At 40.5% G+C, this 21012-nt stretch overlaps 1 protein-coding gene across 2 annotated transcripts in view; it reads left to right on the plus strand.

Annotated features, from left to right (window-relative positions):
• rgs8 (regulator of G protein signaling 8) overlaps nt 1-10666 on the plus strand; it is a 34666-nt gene extending 24000 nt beyond the window's left edge. For both annotated transcript variants that reach the window (XM_070961353.1, XM_070961351.1), the window contains exons 4-5: nt 7162-7328; nt 8312-10666. In XM_070961353.1, coding sequence (XP_070817454.1) covers nt 7162-7328; nt 8312-8506 — 362 coding nt within the window. In that variant the 3' untranslated portion in view covers nt 8507-10666. The remainder of the gene's footprint in view (nt 1-7161; nt 7329-8311) is intronic.
• The last annotated feature ends 10346 nt before the right edge of the window (nt 10667-21012 follow it).

Raw genomic sequence — 21012 nt, forward strand, 5'->3', positions numbered from 1 at the left:
ATTAGAGTGGTGCACTGCAACATGTACAGGAACACACAGACACATACATTACACAAATAATGTTAAAACAAAGGGAACCCAGTACTGCATGTTCCCTTGATAGGATATTAGATTCACCTTGCCTTAATGTCATTTAAAAGAAGGCATCATGTATTACACTTAGACCCAACTGCATTCTACTGTCATTCATCAGTGTGTAAAGCTGATTGTGTGTGTGCTGGGGGGCCGACCTGTGCACGCTGTCAGCTGTTCGATATCTTGCTAGTCCCAGAACATTCTATGAGGTTGACAAGCAGCGGTGTTGTATATAAGCATATTATGTCAGGTTACAGTTTGTACTCTAGCCAAGGTTGTTATCCATACTAGGAAAAAGCTCTTGCAAAAGTTCAGTCAGGAAGACTGGTCAGCTGATCAGATCCACCAAGTTATGCACCGACACACCTTCACTGATAGCCTATCATTTAGTTGCTGTCTAATCTTTCTTTTACTTTAATAGTTCATGCTGCTGTTAAGCGTGCCCCTCTACCTCCCCGTATACAACCCTTCATATAGAACCCAATGCCTAAAGGCATGTTGGCCAATCAGAAGCCTATTACTAATATACTATCCGCAGCTCGAGGCCCAAGCTCAGATTTTGATTACCTAAAACTGTGTTTGTGTGTTCATGAATGACCAAAACGCATAGAAAAGGATTCGTTTTGACGAAGTGACCAGTGACGGGCTGTGCATTTCACACTGAGGCCTTCAGTGGTGTCCTACCTGAATTAATTCACCTCTTAATACCATCATTATGACGCTATGGCTATAGACACCATCAATATTACATAGAAATGCAGTATAACAGGGCGTTGCATCGTAGACAATAATCTCATGTAGCGAGAATGAATGCCATTACCAAAGCAAGAAACCCAATTAACACAATTCTGTCTCCTTTCACTGTAGCCACAACTGCTCCACATACATCATCTTTAGCAGAAACATCAATATTAACCTAATAAAATGACAAAAATATTGCAAAATTTAAAGAAAATTCATTATACTCACCAAAGCTTTTGATTATTTGTGCATAAAATTTTTCGTGGTCTTGGAGTCTATTTCATATGTGGCAAAGAATGTTGTCCAGAACATTGCTGTAATCGCAAAAATACAATTTGCAGTGGTCCTCGGAGGCTGTTAGCCAAGGGTGCCGCTGGTTTCCCCGGCTGGGACAGGCTTGCCAACTCAAAATCTGATTGGTGAAAGCAACAGTTTCATTGCCTTTTATTTTAAGCTACAGGTGCCCACACTGTTTATTCTGAAGGCCTCAAGGCAGATTTATTTGGCCTAGTCCACACATACAGGGGTATTTGTCAGTGGTGGGCAGTAAGGCCCAGCAAGACATTCTCTGCTGGCCTCATCAGACTCATCAGAATTACTGACTTATATTTTAATATATTTTTTCCATAAATGTATTAAATTATTAACAATATTAGTGTATGTTTATGTTCATGTTTCAGCCATTATATGTGGTCAGGGTCAGTGTGCCACGTTAGTCTCCAGTGATTGTCTTAGTCCCAGCTGGCATGCATTGTCCTTATTACTCCCAGCTGCTCCTAATTGCTCTGATGTAGTTAAGCCTGAGTCTCTAGACATTCTGCTGTCAGTTCATTAAATTCCCTTGTTGCACTGACTTGGAGTTTTTCAGCCAGTTTTTTCTCCAAAATAATGTTAACCTGCTCTGGATTCTTACCTTAACTCAGTCTTTACCTACACCTTATCTTAAGTCTTCTTGACTTTTTTTTTAGACCTTCTGTCTCCATAGGTCTCAGCCAACACTTCCAAACTGCCTCGGTCTGAACTCCTCAGCCATCGACCAAGCTACAGACCTTTAGGACCTTGCCTGTATAATGAAATGAAAATCTTTGTCTTGTGTCTGCTTTTGAGTCAACTCTGGTAAATTTAGTCAAATAATCCAATTGATTTTGTGTGGAGGGCTGCACGGTGGCACAGCAGGTAGTGCGCGTGCCTCACAGCAAGAAGGTCGCCGCTTCGATTCCCGGGTCAGGCCTTTCTGTGTGAAGTTTGCATGTTCTTCCCGTGCATGCGTGGGTTCTCTCCGGGCACTCCGGCTTCCTCCCACAGACCAAAAACATGCTCATTAGGTTAATTGGTGACTGTAAAATTGCCCCTAGGTGTGAGTGTGAGTGTGAATGGTTGTATGTCTGTATTTGTTGCCCTGTGATCGACTGGCGACCGGTCCAGGGTGTACCCTGCCTCCCGCCTGTTGACAGCCAAGATAGGCTCCGGCCCCCCGCGACCCCGAAAGGGATAAGCGGCATAGAAAATGGATGGATGGATTTTGTGTGGAGTTTATTGCTGTGGGACAATATTTTCACAAGTGGGTCCCCTATTTGTCTCGTACTTTGTGGTATGACGATACTGGCAGCATGATTCTCATCTTCCTGTTGGTTTCATGCTATTCCACTGATTACAGTTGGTGGCAATAAGACCACCAACTTTGTTAGACTTTAAATAACCAATATTCAACAAACAAATGCTTTATCAAATGATAATGTGATTATGTGAAAGGGGTTACTCGTAGTCGTGAACCCTACAAATCACTGTCACCTGAATCAGCTCCTGTCAGCTTTATGGAGCTTTACTGTGAGCGTCAGTGCATTGTTCAACTGTCTGCTCCACATCTTTACTATCTTAGTTCACTGTCACTGCTCTCATAGTGGCACACAAGGCAGCTGTTTTCAGTAGAAAGCTTTAAAAACCCACAGCAGACAGACACAGTTAGAGACTAGCTGGTGAATATAGTGGAGCATTTGGCAGCTTAAGAGCCAGAGTTAACAGAGTTAATATTGGACTTATGTTCACCAGGTGGACACAAAGACAACTCCAAATGACTGCTAGTGTTGCTCTGTAACTACTGGATGTATGAATACGCCACTGTTTGCTGACAAGTTTGCTGTATTAATTCAAAGGGGATGATACTTTCACAACCATTTTTCACCAAGTGGCAAATAAAAAAGTCAGGATTTTTATCATTCTCACAATTTTTCGGTTTGATTTACATAATGCTAGATCACAACAAAATGTATCTCATGACACTTGAACCAACAAGTTCCCCATGAGCAAGCATTGCAACAGTGAGGAAAAACTGGCAACTGAAAAAAACTGAAATTAGCTCTAGGTGCAGCTCTTTACGTCTGCATATGGAGCGGATCCCCTTCCACAGAAGCCCAGAACAGACAAACTTGCTCTAGAGAATGCCTTTCATGCTTTTACATTGAAGTGCAGGATACAGTGGGTTCCCCTGCATCAGTGTTTCTCAGTTCCGGTCCTCTGGCCCCCCTGCCCTGCATGTTTTAGATGTTTCCCTCCTCCACCACACCTGATTCAAATGACCAGCTCGTCATCAAGCTCTGCAGTGGCCTGATAACGAGCCACTCATTTGAATCAGGTGTGTTGAAGCAGGAAACATCTAAAACATGCAGGGCAGGGGGGCCGAGGACTGGAATTGAGAAACACTGCCCTACATGCTTGTAAATGAGGTGTATTCAAATGGTTGCAAATTTCAACCTCACCACAAGATGCCACTAAATCCTACACACTGGGCCTTTAAATGGGCTTACCAAAGTCTTAGGTTCACAAATGTAGTGGAATATATGAACAAACAATAGATAAATGCATAATAAATGTACATTGTTTTTTGAGGAGCAGTGTTAGCTGTCACTCTTCTCTCACTAAACCAAGAGTGTCAACGATAAAATAGGACTGAATAATGAATTCACACAACATATCAAGCTTTGTGGGATGTGTTTTTACGTAATGTGCATGCTATACCGCAGGACAGTTTCTGTCCTGATGCAGGCAGAGGGCAACATCACACTCCCTGCATTTCCATGGCATGTCCTTTTGCTGGCCTTGGCTTTGTCGATGTTCACACCTCCTGCAGCTTGTGGTGGCTGTCACACAGGGGCCTGCTGGATAGACATTAGCGATAGGTACAGGAAGATGACCTGCAGGTGCCCAGGCAGGAGCTGTGTGTACAGGCTTGCCATACAGCTCAGCAGCCTGGACATCACAGGATAGGCCATATTTGAAGCAGACTTTGCTTTTGCCAGTGTAAAGTCCACTGTGTAGTCATTTTTTAAATCAACCAAGAAAAACAGCTTGAGTCCTCATTTTTTTTAGTTTTTGTTATAGGTGACCATTGTTTTATGCATAGCCAGGTCCCTGTGGGGATGATGTGCAGTCTTCAGGGGTTTTGGTGGGGAGAGTTTGTCTTGGTGGATTGGGCCCTTTTTTCTGTCATTATGGACATCCTCATCAGGGTTGTTAAGATAAAGGTTCAAAGATATTGTTTTGTATCTGTCCCATAGCATGACCTTTGATGGGAAAAAGGTGATTCTGCCTCCAGTAATGTGCAAAACTGTCAAGTTTTACTATGTCCATGTAGAGAAGCAGCCCAAATTGTATGTGGCCCTGGCTAAATTTCATTTAGAGATGGATAAGCAAATAGTTTTGAAAAGATTTAAATATGGTTTAAACTATTTAAATATGGCTAAAAGTGTTTAAACATGTTTTACAATGCAAGTTAAAAGTATATAAACATGTTAAAAATGTGAAAATATATATAAAATGTTTCATCAGTTTGTTTGATATGCACATGAGCCAGCACATGTAATCAGTTAAACATTTTTCTTTACTAGCAGCCAATCTAATTACATTACAAAAACAAGGGGTGGGGCTGCTGGTTCTCCATAGTCAGAAGGAGGCAAATGCAAGAATAAGGTATGACTGCATCACTGTCCATAACTTGTGGCTCATGACCAGTTATCCTTTGGGTTTGGACTTTTGTGACCTACAAGATGTAAATACAAGTTGTTTTGTTTGTTTGTTTTTGTTTTTGTTTTGTTTTGTTTTTCGTTTTCTGTTTATTTTGATTCAAAGTGATCTTTAATTATATTATTTTTGTTCCTGGGTTAAGTAAATACGTATTGTGGGTTTTTGCATTTAAAGTTAATTTGTTGGGTCATAGTTTATTGCATGGAAATTCACATTGGTACTCACTGGTTAAAAATGGATAAATAAGGTTAAAATACAAGGATAAAAATGTAATAAAGAGGTATATCCTTTTATTAAACTTAAATCTAATTGGAGACATCGGCAGTTATTTCAGTTTTCAAATAAGGGACCACAGGTTTCAGTTATTAATGGTACACGTAACAGCGCCATTAAATTTAAAAAGTACCCAGGCCCTGCCCATAGTACCACTACTGACTGTACCAGTCTCTAAACATGTTTATTTCTGCTATAAAGCTGGCCATTTTAAAGTCATCGGAGATTTTGCATAGGCTTCATTTTTCAGGCCTGGAGGTTGCCACTTGACCTGTCCTCCAAGACTGGCTGCTGTGTAGGTGTAGGTTCAGGTGCATGGGGTACTGGTGACTGTGGGGGAGATACTCACAATCGGGGGACATGGGATCTCTTTGCCGGTGGGGCTGATGTGATTGCAGTGGTGGAGTCCCTCATGCCTAAGATAGAGGGAGGTGGTGGCTGCTGGAGGGATGCTGCATGTGGTACATTGTCCTCTGGTGGCTGTGAATCCTCTCTGTTAAAAAATAAAAATGTAGAACATTCAAGTCTATGAAGTTAACTGAGTTATTGCTCCCTTTCTCCATTCTTCCAGATCCCCCATACACAACAATTCACACCAAAGAGGATTGTGGGGGAGGTGGGAGACTCATACTCCTTATTCTCCTGTCCACCACCAACAGCAACAAATCACACCTGAAAGAGATATGGATGGGGATATATTGCAAAACACATTTTTGTAAAATAAATACACCTCACCTTGCCCTTCTTCAAATGGATCTCTTATTTTGGTAATCCTCTTCATCTTTGGAGTCAAACCCTTCAATCCTTGTGGCTCTGTCTCCCTCATCACTGCTTAAATCATTGCAATAACTTCAGCTGCAGTAAACGTCTTTGCCATTTTCAAGCCTCTCTGATGTTGATTGAAAGAAAACAGCAGCTTTTCTAAGGTGAAGAGTCTCCATGTTCATCGACCCCATGTACAAATGACAGGTGTGAGGTGTATCTTCATAAATAAATATCATGAAATGTGGGGCACAAAATGCTACACTGACTTTTTTAGAAGATTATCTGTAGCGGCTGAAAGAGTACATGGTTTGATTTTCTCCAGTCCGCACTCTCTGAGAGCTTTTCAAAAATAGTCCAGGTCAACAAGAGGGACACTGTAAAAGACTGAGGATTCAAATATTTTGTGTGGTGTCTGCTTTCCACTTGTTACTGCGGTTATTCTGTGGCTTCTTCAAACAGACAGTATGTGTGTGCATGTGACCAGGTATTTATCACGTTGTGGGGACAAAAATCTGTTTACACAGTCACATTGTGGGGACTAACCTGCTTTATGGGGACAAAATGCAGGTCCTGTCAATGTAAATCATTAAATCCTAGGTTTAGGAATAGGCAAATAGTGGTTAGGGTTAGGGTAAGGCTCCAGGACATGAATGTAAGTCTATGTTATGTCCCCACAAGTGATAAAAACACAACGTGTGTGTGTGTGTGTGTGTGTGTGTGTGTGTGTGTGTGTGTGTGTGTGTGTGTGTGTGTGTGTGTGTGTGTGTGTGTGTGTGTGGCCTTGTGCCCATGTAAAGCTGCATGTGCTTCTGTATGAGTAATGCTGCATATGCACAGATAGACCACCCCCCTGCTCTTCCCAGCTTTATTAGGTAAACAGCAGAAATGAGAAGGGTGGAAATAACATGTCAACATGACACGAGCCCACAGAAAAACATGACCTTCCTCTGTGTTAATTGATCACTTATCTTGACTGATGAAGTCAGAATAAAAAATCTCTTTGTGGGAGTATTTTGTTCTGATTTGTTTGTTCTCATCATGATAGCTGTTTCCCGCTTCTGGGAACAAAAGTGTGCACGCGCTGGAAAAATGTCAACATCCAATGAAGGGTATTATCACATGATCAAGCTACTCTATGTTGAAGGAAAAGAAAACATCCGTAGAAGAGGGAGTTCTCGGCTGTTGAACAGAAATAGGTGCTACGCTGCAGTATCAATCATGTTTTTGACATGTTTTCTGTTGTGTTTGCCTCCTCCCCTTACCATCTGATTCATTTGTCCTTTCCAGATGGCCTGGCTGCCTTCCGGACATTTCTCAAGACCGAGTTCAGTGACGAGAATATCGAGTTTTGGATGGCCTGCGAGGAGTACAAAAAAATCAAGAGCTCAACCAAGCTTGTGTCAAAAGCAAACAAGATCTTTAAGGAGTTCATTGATATTCAGGCACCAAGAGAGGTATGTGTGTCAGTGTCCGTGTGTGTGTGTGTGTGTGTGTGTGTGTGTGTGTGTGTGTGTGTGTGTGCGTGTGTGTGTGTGCAAGCGATTCTCATTAAAAACCTTGTGTCAAGTCACTGCTGGCATTTTCTGTATAAAAATAGACAGTATTTTTTTCCCTAACATGAACCAAGTGCTGTCAGTGCCTAAACATAACCATAAAAAAGCTGAATCATGCCATGGTCCATATCAGTGTATAATGCATTGCCGGATTGGGTATTTGGCAGAAAACAAATGAAATATGTTGTCAGTAAACATATCAACATTTTGAAACTTGGCAGGTACGATGACAACATTTACTCATTATATTGATAAGAAACATAATTCGGCTAGCATTACATCTACGTCTGATTAGCATATTTGTTGTTGCTAATCAGTTATATATAAATGTAAGTTGTAGGAGACAGAACTGGACAGTCTGTTATAACCACCTGATTACATTTTCACTCGCTCTTCATCTTTATCCATTGTGCAACAGTAAACTTCAAATTTCAAATGGCTATGCTCCTTCGTCTTTACAGCATCATATAACCAATGACTGAGCGAGAACAGGGCAGATCTCTGACCAATAGAAAATAATAAGGCAGGCACTCACCTGCTTGGCAACTTAACAACATTGAAGAAAATCACTTTTAAGGATAGTGTTGGTCATGTTTGCAAAGAGACTAAAGAGGTGTAGTGTAAATGTAAATACATCCAAGAAGATGAAATACAAGGTGCACTCAGCTGCTGTAGTGTTTATCTGATCTCTTATCAGGGCAAACCACAGACAGATAAATAGATTAAAATGTCTTAAATCTCATCTGGATTTTATCTGAATACAAGATACTTGAAATAACAACTGTAATTAGGGTCAGTGTGCTATATGTAACTATGATGATTTGAATTTGAGTGAGTGACCTTCCCCTTTCAACAATGTGCATCTGCTCCCCTTATCCTGGCAGGTAAACATTGATTATCGCACCAGGGAAAAGACCAAGCAGAGCCTGGAAGATCCGTCTCCAACGAGCCTCAATGAAGTGCAAGCTAAAGTCTACAGCCTCATGGAGAAGGACTCCTACCCACGATTCCTCAGGTCTAAGATGTACCAGGATATGGTCAACAGGGCGCATGCACAAGGCCAGCGGAGGTCTGTTTGACTGAATCTGATGAAAGTCACAGAGGACATAAAACTGGACCTACACTATAAATCATCTATCAACCCTTTGACATCATCTCTGAATACTGTGAATCTGCAAGGATGGGGCGACATGCTTGACTCTTTCCTTTGTCTACACCAGCTCCATGCATGCAATCCCTCTTAAAAAGGTGTGTTGTGGTGAACTGCACTGTACAGTACAGAGAAAGAGTTTCAATGAGGATGAGCTAAACGTTTTACCTCTACTGGTGCTGGGCGATATGTCTGAAAATACATCACAATAGAAACTGCCAGAGAACTATATTTATCACTATATACACATTTTTTGCTAATTTTGTCCGCTGGTTGAACAAAAAATATGAAAATGAAGACTGTGAGATGTAGCTAAAAGCTCTACTTCCAAGCTCAACAATAGCTCAAACTCTAGGACTTGGAGTTTTATATAAAACACAATCCATAGAAACATTCAGATTAAGATAATACGGCAGCAGGTCTTTAAATTTTCACATTTCAGTGTCATACCTTTATTTTGGAGCACTTCATCGTCTTCAGTTTCTCAAAAATAATTTCAGAAAAAACTTGCTTGATGTTCTTTCTCCACACTATGTTCAATCAGCCATCATTCCATACTTTTTATTCACACCTCTCCATACTTAACCACACCACACCACTTTGCATCGTCTCCATTAAAGTGCAATCAGCTGAGCTGATGAGTACACCCGATACTTGACCTAAAGTACTGAGTTGATTTTATTCTACCACCTTCTGGTCATTGTGAAGTAGACACTGTTGTATGCAGGTAACTAGACCTGTTGTAGTTTGTGTGTTTACAACAAACATTAAAGTGAGTGAACACTTAATATCTGAAACTGTGTCAAACTAGACTGCACTTAGATATTGATATAGCTACATAATCCTGTGTATTTTGAACTCTTACAGGTACTCTATGTGACATTAAATGTGGAGTTTAATGAAGGGTTGGGTTCATTTTTGCTTTCAATTCACGTTATTCAGGAGGTGGAAATGTGCTATCATCCCTAAATCTCAAAAAAACATCTAATCTTTTTCGATATACAAAACAGTTGAAAACAATACACAGACAATAAATTTAAAGTGACCTCATCAGCTTCATTGAGTTTTGTAAATATCTACTTATTCTGAATTTGATGCAGCAACATGTTTCAAACAAGTTGGGTGGAATTCTCCAAAAACACCTGTTTGGAACATTCCACAGGTAAACAGGTTCATTGGTAACAGGTGAGAGTATCATGATTGAGTATGAAAGGGGCATCCTGGAAAGGCTCAGTCGATCACAAGCAAGGATGGAGAGAGGTTCACCACTTTGTGAACACATGATTGGGTAAAGGAGATTACTACATGGGCTCAGGAACACAGTGCTTCTATTGGACCATTTGTATGTGGCTGACCAGGGTTCTGTAGTAAAATAGTATCATTCATATCTTTTCAGGTTTTGACTAAAGCCACAACATTGACCTATCAGTACCGGTAACATCATTAAAGTTTCTTTGGACAGTTTAACATAATACTTAACATAATGACTCACTATTTGCATGAAGTTTGGAAGTGCTGGCTGAAGCAAATGAAATAGCTTATTAAAATGGAAATTGCACTGGATTGCATAACCATTTTGCTAAAAAGCACATTACAATCATCAGTCAGTGCTTCATTAAACTGAATGTTAAAAGTTGGCCTCCCAATCCTGCAATCGGTGAACTGAAAGCAACCCCAACCCCCACAGAATATGTTCCGAGTTGACAAATTTGTCGTGCAAATTTCCTAAATTATTTTCAGCATGATGCAATATTCAGAATAACTATTTAGATATTCTTTACTTGTACAGTGTGTTATGAAAATGACTGCAGAAAAACAACTTTAATGTACAATGTTAGTAAAATGACAAATGTGTTTTAAATGTGCTCCTTCAGAATTTGCACTCCTTTAAATAAACTAACTGAAAAGATTTCCTGAGTATTTCAGGAAAAACAAATATTTTCTTTATTGCATGTGTACTGTATAGGCCAAACTGTTGGAAATACAGCAAAAGTGGCTGAACAACATATCACCCTATATCGTATGTTACTGTGTTCCAGTTGAATGTAAGCTCCTCCGTATATTTTGCAATTAAAAATAAATCTGCATCAATATTTTGTGCACTGTGTGACATCATTCTGGTAATACTAAAATGGAAATGCATTCATCCACTCATCAGACAGATTGACCCCAATTCCCATGTCTTTTCATAACAACAATGAAAGAAAACAAAAATGAAAAATCTCTAATAAATGACACCCAGTCCTAAATCACTCGATTTCAAAATCCAGTCTTGGACAAGGGATTTAAGGATTGTAATGTCTCATTTCTTGTTACCATTCTTCTGAAACAAATAGCAGGCAAGGAAATGATAAAATCAAAGTCATTTAATTGCTTTCCAAATAATAGAGAATTTTGCTCAACCCATAAACTTTACATTTAGTCACATCTTAGGTCAGACGTTGCAGCTCCTTTAACAGCGATGAGTCACACAAAGTAAAGAATGACGACACACTAAAAACAGAATAATAATCAAACATTCAAGGTACTATTTCTGTCTAGCAGCAGCATTGCTCACATAAAAAGCCACTGCTCTCTATCTTCTCCTCTATCTGGGGCACTGGTGGGATGGACTCACCCAATGTGACATTAGACATCCATTAACTTTGCTGTTGCTACCAATGTGTTAGTCACTCAGGGAATGAGGAGCAGAGTGAATGTGGGACAGCACCCTGTTCAGTAGACACAACACAAGCCTATCTGGGCCAGTAGACACGGCCAACACACATCGCACTGTGGAAGAGATTACAAGCTGAGCATCAACTCTGCACGTAACGATGACCAGATGATAGATGATCTGTGGCTACCAAAATCTAAACGACAGTAATGGAACGGTGTGAGTAAACCCTGTGCAGGTGCAGTTGCTTCTTTGATGGGATCAGTCATAAGCACTGATGCTGTCTTGGTGCTCTGCTGTTAATACACTGTCTTCCACATAATGGGTTAATGAGGCTGGAAGGCAAACAGCAACAGAGCCAGTGACCCTGCTTTCCTCTGCAAACCTTGGATTTTCACAATAAAGCCTTATTTTCAAGATTGTAACTGCTGAGTTACGCACTGAGTCAAAGGGCTCAGTTTGACACAGCCAAGTCCAAGGCAAGTTTCAAGGATGAGCCCATGCAGGAAAGTATTGATCACAGTGAAATGCCAGACACTGTGGAAACCTGCCTGTGAGGTATTGGTGATGTGGGCACACGACTCCGCTGGTTTACGAAAATCCACTTGCCTCAGTGGTGCGCTGCTGGCGCACAGAGTTGACCAGGTCTGGGGTGGCGAGCTTTCAGCGCATTTTTACACCACCGGCTTGGACCGAAATGGACCAAAAATCCAAATCCGCTGGCTGATTATGCCGACACCGCCAAAATGCGCAAAAGATTCTAATGGAAAATAGTTCCATACTACATATCAGGCACAGAGGAAGAGAGGATGAAGCATCCTTGGCTAAGATGAAACCCTACAACACAGATGTCATCATATTGTCTTTTCTTTGTCTTGCTGCTAGCCTCAGCTACCCTCACTACTCAGCTAGCAATGCTAGCACTGGATGACAAATGATGCCTCAGATTCAAAGATCCTGGATTCTAGTTTCCTCTTAAAAAACATTTCATGCTAGATTGTGTGCACCAACCGCTTCACTCAACCTCTCATAACTGCATGCATCACACAGCATAGAAAAGGAATGCTGTATCAGCCAGTCGTAGCGCTCAGTGAGATGAGAACAGGGGCACGTGAGACAAAGTTTGATGATGTATGAGGAGGCTGATGATGTTATTTCTGGTGAACATTCATAATGCATTTAATTACATCTGCAATTACCTTTTTTTTGACAGCACACCTTACAAAGCCAGACAGCACCCCATGGTGCCGCAGCAGAATGCTGTCTTTATCAACAGTAAACAATGGTGCAGTGCTGCCATGATTATGGATCATGGGGAGGATGAGAGGGATAGCTCATGACTCCTCCTCTGAGACAAACAACAGAAGCAGTGTGAGGAAAACATCAAAACAAATCTGACTGTCCATGTTTCAACCTTGACCAGGACCAAAATACAGAATCACATGACTGTGATGATGTAAGATCTATCTATCTATCTATCTATCTATCTATCTATCTATCTATCTATCTATCTATCTATCTATCTATCTATCTATCTATCTATCTATCTATCTATCTATCTATATTTGTCAGTATGGTTTCAACACTGGATTCAATGACGCAAGGTATGATAATAATGTACAGGGGCTTGCATGCAGTGATCAACTCACAGAATCAACCAACCAACCAACTAGTGCCCGCTTTGTTACATTTTTCTAGCTTTGTTGTCATAAGATAAATATACTGTATGAGGAACAACAAATATATTAACTGCAGACTGGAATAATAATAATAAAAAAAGCCCATCACTCAACAGCCATCGCTGTTGGTCATAATCTGGCACACAAGATGCCAAAACATTAGGATTTACACTTCCAGTGTGGCTTCTAAGTTCAACTCCAAACACCATGAAATGCAAATACTGCAGTTCAGCATTACTTCAAGCTGTTTCAACATGCTTTATATCATGATATTGCCATATACTGTCTAAAGTCAAAAAAACAATCATTCACATATGACCACCATTTTAACATAGTATCTGCATACATATCTCTCTTCATACACTCACATCTCTATTAAACTAAACTCCCATATCCTCTTAGGAGTAGGTTTGTCCACTTGTGTGTTACCTCTTATTTTTAGTCACAATAACAGTCTCTGGGAATAACAGTACCTGCTGCTCCCTGGTATTGACATTACTGATTGTTTGTTATGATCTCCAAGGCAGCAGGTACATTCATAGTGTGTGTTTGTGATGTTGACAAGAGTCAAATAACAGTCCTGTTCTTGTTTGGGCCTGATGTTTCGCAACCCCACCACTGGAGTATAGTGAGGGAAAAAAAAAGCCATTCACATCCAGTTAATCATTATCAGTGATTTCTCCGGGGCATGGCCTGCGGGTAAAGGACCACCTACAAGTCATTTAACTGCTGGAGGTGCTTTTGTTGGAGAGAGCATCACGCTTATATTTTATTCATGGCTGTGAAATCTGTTTTTGCTCAGCCAGATAGCCCTGCTCCTCTCTCATTACAGGGCACCTCTCTTCCATTAACACTTCACAAACACACACAAACACATGCACACAAACTTTTAAAGGGTTTATTAATCCAGTGAGTTCTGTCAGAATGGGTGCAATAATGAAGCTTCAGGGCTTCAAGGATGTCTGAGGATAAAGTGAAGAGTACACAGAGACTCAGGACACAAATTAAGTCAAATCAAATTGTTTCTAATGCAGTGTACTGATTCCAAAAACATTCATATTTCTAGCATGTAGTGCAACACTGATGAAATTAGGATATGTGCTGTGGCTTGTGTGGTTGCCTTGGATTGAATCTTTAGGATTAACACAAAAGCACTTTGGCAGCAGTGTTGATTGTTGTATATTTAGGTGGGCTGAGAAAGTCATATGGTAATTTAGCCATGCTAAATGTGTGACTCTGGAACAGCTTTGTCAGTCGGTCTGTCTATTAGTTCATCTCTTTGGTCCAGTCTGAGTACTAGCAGTTAATTACTGGATGGTATGGCATCAAAGTGTGTGCACACATTTGAGTTTTGTGTCTAATGTTCTAATTGTACATACAATCTTACCAATACCAATCTTTATAGCATGACTTACTTTATTGCACTTGGTCCAAAATGACGATGTTATGTATACTAAGAAGAGGTTGTGCAATTTGTGTTCCATTAGATGTTAATCAGACTGTAACTTTTGAAGTGCCTCCCATCTTTGCAGATTCACAGCATCCACCAGAAATTGTATTAAAGGGTTAATGAATGATTTACAGTGTAGGTCAGCGTAAGTTTTACAGTACAGTGTAAGTTTTTTTGTCCATTCCAGTCATCATCAGATTCAGTCAAACATGCTGCTTGCAATGGGAGTGCAGCCATTTGACAACATCTTGGAGAAACTGCTAAAAGATATACATGTTTCTCAGACAATGAATACTGATTTCTTTGGGGAGCTCCTGACTTTTTTTACTAGTGGCATCATCATCTCAGAATTTCAACTGGCCCAAAAATAATGACATTCCCATTAGTCTCAACTGTATGTTTCTGTTTGGTGCCAATTGTGTTAACATGCATGGTGGCCATGCATATTACCTACTAAACATCAGTATGTTGACACTGTGAATAAATGCATGTAACCATGCTAATGTTAGCATTCACTTACAAGCAGTGCAACATCAAACAGAGCTGCTAGACTGGCAGTAGACTCTTGTTATAAAATCAGAGCTACCACCTGGTGCTCCGTGTGCTCACTAATGCTTGTGTGATTTCTGCTCTGCTGCCAGAGGTACTGCACACTGCACTGCTAGGACCGACTGTACTACTTCCATTCACAGTTTAATTCTTGAAATTTGAGAAGTCAGACCCCTTAAAATAGTTAAAGTAAAGTAGGTGGCGTGACTATACACATCTTACATAACTAAGCAGAAATTAAAAGAAAAGCTAACAGAGCTAAAGATGCAATGTTTTAACAAGTTCTGATATTAAGTCGTGAGCGAGACACCATAGTAATGAACAGCAGCAATGATAAACACAGAAATTATTTCACAAATTATCACTTTAAATCTCAGGACAGTTTGCATATTGTGGGCTCGGCTGACCTCTGTCTAAACAGCCCCCTGGGAGTAGCTACGGATCACAGTGTTGCTGAGGGGGGAGCACACTCCAGTGGTTATTTTTTAACAGCCACAGTGAGCATCTGCCTGGGCCTGCAGCAGGCTGCTCCTCTCCTCCCCAGAGGAAGATCAGACAGATGAGCAACCTGAGGCTCCCACATGCACACCGCCAGACGGACTCCCACAGAGACCAACCTCAATCACTTCACAAATGTTCAGAGGCTTGGGAAAAAGACAACTGTCCCAGCACAAATGCGAGCACTTCTTGTTCAGATTGTGAATATGAGGTTCTCTGTGGGAGGATCACACTTGTAAAATAATTGAATATTTGGCACACCAACCAAAACTCTTCAGAATTTGTTAAACTAGTAAAGTCTGGTTTTATTGAGATTGCAGCAAAAAAAAAGGGGGGGGGTTACCCTTAAGCTAAGGTTTTGTTACAGTATCACTATAAATAAAAACTATTATGTAGACTTTTTCACAGTTATTAATTTAAAGATTTAAAGATGTTCCTGTATTTTGACATGTCATGTCCCCACGAATGACGGCACTTAGATGGCATAGTTTGGTATTTTTGAATAGCAAGATGAGAAGATTTATACCTTTCTGAGCATGGAGATTGACAAGAGCTAGCCTGGTGCTGCCCAAAGCTTACTCATTAACATGTTGTCTTGTTTTAGCTATTCAAAAAACATAACTGTTCCTTTAAATTATTTGGTAACAAGTTTTAGTGGATAGTTTTTGAGATATTTGTAAAATAAATAAATAAAGGGTGTCAGGGCAGCCTCCGCTCTCCTTACATTGAAGACCAATGACATCCAGTGAGGTACAACACATACATGTGCCACGTAAACATTGGGCAAAGTGAAAGATTGTGGGATAGCTTTGTAAGGCAGCAAAATCAAAAGCCAGAACCAAAATAAGCTAAGTCATTTATCTAACCTTTTTGTTTGAAAAATTGGCAAGAATTTCCCAGTAATTCATCTCACAGCTTGAAACTTTCCATTCTTGTCTTCACTGAAACAGGCTTTCAGCGGTTCCCTCTGCTTTTTACTGACTCACCGCTCTGAGAGACCTTCAGAAACAAACAAACAAGCCAGTGTAATGCCAGGAAACATTACAGACACTTCCTGTGGCATTGACCCGAGACTAGGATGATGGTTTTTTTGTATTTCACCTCCTCTTCAACACATGCTGTACAGACCATGCACACAAACAAGCCACGACCACAGGCCTGTTACTCCAATACAATTACTTCTGCTGTGTTTTCATCACTTCCTCAGGCATAAAGTCACACCAAGTCCATCGGGAAGCCTGTCCACATTTGTCTCTACTTAGTTTTATTGACTGCACAGCGATGGCACACACATGCATCAGTAGCCTGGCAGTACACTGGAAGTTCACGCATAAGACTACTTGGAGTGTGTCATCGGAACAGCTGCTCATTGTGTTTGTTCTGTGGCCTAATGTGTACGTTTTGTATTGTGGAAGTGATTTGCAATCAGTATCACAAAGCAAAGCCAATTTAACAGCTGGTTAATGCTTCATGTAGGAACAAAGGAGTGAAGCCTTCTTGCTGGAGCATGTGGAGAGCTGAATTGTCCTCCAGAGCACAATAGGTTTTTGACTGTGCAGTCCCCATCAATAGAAACACAAGGCACAAGATGTTCCTACTGTGTGTAACTACCTGTTCACATTCTGACTCAATATTCTGATTTTATCTCTCAAGTGAAAAATATATATATATACATATATGTATATTTTTTTTTGTTGTTGACTCTCCATGGTCATTTTAGAGGTTTTACGTTGAGGTGCTGTTGAATTGTATTGCATTGAGAGGTGTTTCTAATATTTAGTCTACCTTCGTAGGCTACAGATGGTTTGGCAATAGAGACTACCACTTATATATACACAATCACCACCTGTAGTCTGGAATGGTGGCTATTTGTATTAAAATGACTTCCAAACATGACCTAATTTTACTCTGAGAAAGGTATCTCAAACCACAATTGCTGTATAATCCACTTGTGTAGTGTCCATATTATGATCAATATGTCCAAGGCCAGTTTAAGCACAAGCATTAACATAATACCCCATCAGGAACATATGTGATTATGTGTATAATGCAAAGAAATCATGTATTCAAGAAGGCAGAGAGAACCTCTTTCATATAATCCTGTTCCCCATCTGATACAGGTATGGTACTAATGGGATTAGACTCTAGTTCTGGTCCCAAAGCTGCTGTGGTAATCATTTAATACATATAAGAGGACCTTCCTCAGCTCCTTGGCCTACTTTCTATGTTAATGGAAAGCTTTCAGCTTCAGAAGGAAGATGTCTTATAACAGATTGCCATCAGGATGTAATTTACCATCAGATAACCTACTATTACTGCCTGTTGGTGGTCTTTTGTTTTGGCCTCCTGTGTTGCAGACAGCAGGGTGAAAGTGAGGTACCAAGGACCTCATCTGATTTATTTGTCATTTTCTCTTTGGCTGCAGTACTTCACAGAGGGTGGCATAAAAGCATCCCCTGACAAGAGGATGATCTCAATCCTGCTTTATCTCCTCCGCAGCAGAACTCTGATGGAGGTGAACTGTGAAAGGAGCACGCTGATCTGAAGATGAGCTTTCTGTCCATCCCAGTTGAGCCCAAATGAAACTGAAAGGTCTTACCAGGCTGGAGATGGACAGCCTGAGATGAAAAAGGACTTCCAATTTCAGGTAGAGTGAGGTAAATGCAAATCATATGAATAGAATTGTGGGTTGAGGTGAAGTGGGGCCCTGAGATGCAAATGTCCTGAACTGGCCTCAGCCTCCATTCTGTCCCAGAGGTGATGAAGCAAGCTCAGAGTGAGAGGTGACCTTTCATTTGAAACACACTCATACAGGTAAATGTCACTCCTGATTTATCAGGATTGCCTGGTGATGCGTTTCCTTGGTGGAATTTGATATTTAGATGCCACATTCAGGATAAATTGTGTTATGATTTTTTGGGGGGAATTTCAAATCAAATAACTTTTGGTACATCCACAACTGAAGACTTTTCCTTTCATAAGATGCAATCAGCCTCAAAACTGCTGCAGACAGAGATTAACTCTGTCTGCACCTGTGTCACATGATTTTGACACAAAGATGCAAGTTCCTGGAGTGATTCTATTTAGCAATTTCCAAAAAAAAGACAATTCACATCTTTGGAAACAGAACTCTCATTCAAGACTTCCTTCAAAGATATGAGGCCACTTTATCTGTTGATCTAGAGAGTGCTGTTGTGAGGGGGAAATGCCAGGAGCTTCCACAGAAGATGACCGGGTTAAAAATGTGAACACCAAACGCTGCTATTACCACTCACAGAATGGAAAGCTGTTTGGGAATAAATATTACTCTTAGATCATAATTCTAAGTGCATATCTTCTCATCAGCTGCTCGTCTTTTTGAATACTTAGAGCACAACCACACAGCAACATTCAACCTAAAGCCAACAGGTAAACAGTGATGTCAGCTGAGCACAGACACAGAGACAGGGAGGCATCATCACGTGGAGCAGTGACCAAAACATGAAAGATAATAACATGACTGAAACCCAGAGTGCCATGTCAATCAAGCTTAAAATGTGTCTATATGAATCCCAGTCTGTACATTTGAAACAATCGAGTAAGTGCAGCTTACACACCTAAAGATGCGGATTTGTCCAGATTAACACTGAGCTGAATTTGGTGATAAATTTGAGAGATTTTTAGATGGTTAGGTTATGTACATAGAAAACAATCCAAGCACTCGTACTGCAGCACTGAACACCTTCTTAGTTGTTTGTTTGGAAGGAACGCAACTTTTTCCATTGACGGCTAAGTGCATGTTGAAAACGTTAAGATGATGTGATATTAATCACTGTTTGTGGGCATGCTGAGAAAAGCCTCAATACAACCTCATCCGACGGATGAGTCAGCATTAACCATTTAGCCTACAGTATAGACTACATAAATCCTCTATAGTACACGAGGAGTGCATGACTCTCCAAGGGCATCAGTGGCACAGTCGGCTGAACAGTGTAACTCTGTTGATCTCAGATAGAGATTTCAATTGAAGTCACCAGAGGAGTATTTCTGAAAATATCACATTAAAGACTTCTCTCACAGCTTTATCTTACTTATCACATCTGTATTTTTCTTGGAATACTGGTTATTATAATTGTAACAAAGGTTCAAATGGAACAAGGATATCTTGCATATCAGTGGTATCTTCACATTTCTCAGAAGCCGTTAAGATCCGAGCCACTTCAAAAGATATACTTTCAACCGAATTTTTAGCGTGATAGAAATTGGGTTGGAGCACATACTGATGTAAGGTCTTATTTCCAGTTTGATGCAGTTGATGCGTGTGTGTTTTGTACCAGCCAGCCTCAAGGACAGTGAATCCCCAGCTTTCAGAAAAGCCCTTCGCTCACCAATGTTATACACCCTCAGTCTCTTATGCTCTCGTTTCCGGTTGTCCTTTGTCATTGCAACTGTCAGAAGTGTACTGACATCACAGTATGAGCGTATGAGTAGGTGAGTGGGTGGCCGGGTTCCCCCAGGCTTCTCAGGCGAACCTTTGTTCCTTCCTTGCAATAAATGCTGCAATTAAATCCTCTCCAGCACAATGAATGTGGACAGGTTAGGTAATCCCTGTGCTGTTGTGTTTCCTCCCAGCCTCAGCCGTCCACCCTACATTAGCTGACTCAACCTAATCAGTGCTGTGTTGTCTTGGTGCACTGTGAGCTCTTGCTAAATGCATGTGTATTACAGGCAGTGTCATTTGCACAGCTTCCTTTTTAAGCCCGGGGATATCTTTAGTCCAGACTAAACTGTTTTAAGGGTAACTTGTCCTTTCTTTTGTCAGTCATCTAACAATGTTAGTCTACTTCCACTGTTGCATCTGACAGGACACCGTCATCATTCACAAAACTGTAAAAGGTCGCCTGTCGTAGATTGTTTTAATTCTAAAATCTAATTTGGCCCCACTTCCTCTTCAGAGGATCTGTATGTTCAAACATTCTTACTGTTTCCATTAAAGGACCAAATCAACAATAAGTGGATTCTGCTAATGATATACGAAATGTTTCTGATGTATCCAAAGCCTGAGATATGTTATTCCTCTGTCCCATAGAGCTCCACATGAACTCACCAATGAGGCACACCAGTTTTTAAGATGAACATGGGCACTGATTTCTGTCTTTGTTGGAAACCAATGGGCCAATGGGAGAGCCACAGACAGGGTACGGCAAGTGGAAGGTATGAAGACAAACAATATTGTCATTTTTTGTTTTTGTCATTGCTGGCAGTGGTTAACATGTGGAATCATGTGTTTGGCTTTAGACCTGGATTACTATCAATTCTTTCAAGAAAAGACGTAAATGTTCCTTTTCCGAAGAATACCTCAGTTCACTGAATTAGCATTCCTTTCCTCATCACCAAACTGGTCAACAGAGCTTGTGTCTGGTGTATATAATGTGTATATAAGCAATTGGTGATTGTAGATTATTTACAAAAGTATATAATAGATAAATAATAAATGACATTATGTACAAGCTACACAACATATAAAAACATTATGAAATCAAAGGAAGCTTTATTATGGTATTGTTTTGAGTTTTTCTATATCTTGGATCAATTTAGCTGCTTCTCGGGAAGTCACTTGAGAA

The sequence above is a fragment of the Chaetodon trifascialis genome, chromosome 4 (genome assembly GCF_039877785.1).
Source record: "Chaetodon trifascialis isolate fChaTrf1 chromosome 4, fChaTrf1.hap1, whole genome shotgun sequence".
NCBI lineage: Eukaryota > Metazoa > Chordata > Actinopteri > Chaetodontiformes > Chaetodontidae > Chaetodon > Chaetodon trifascialis.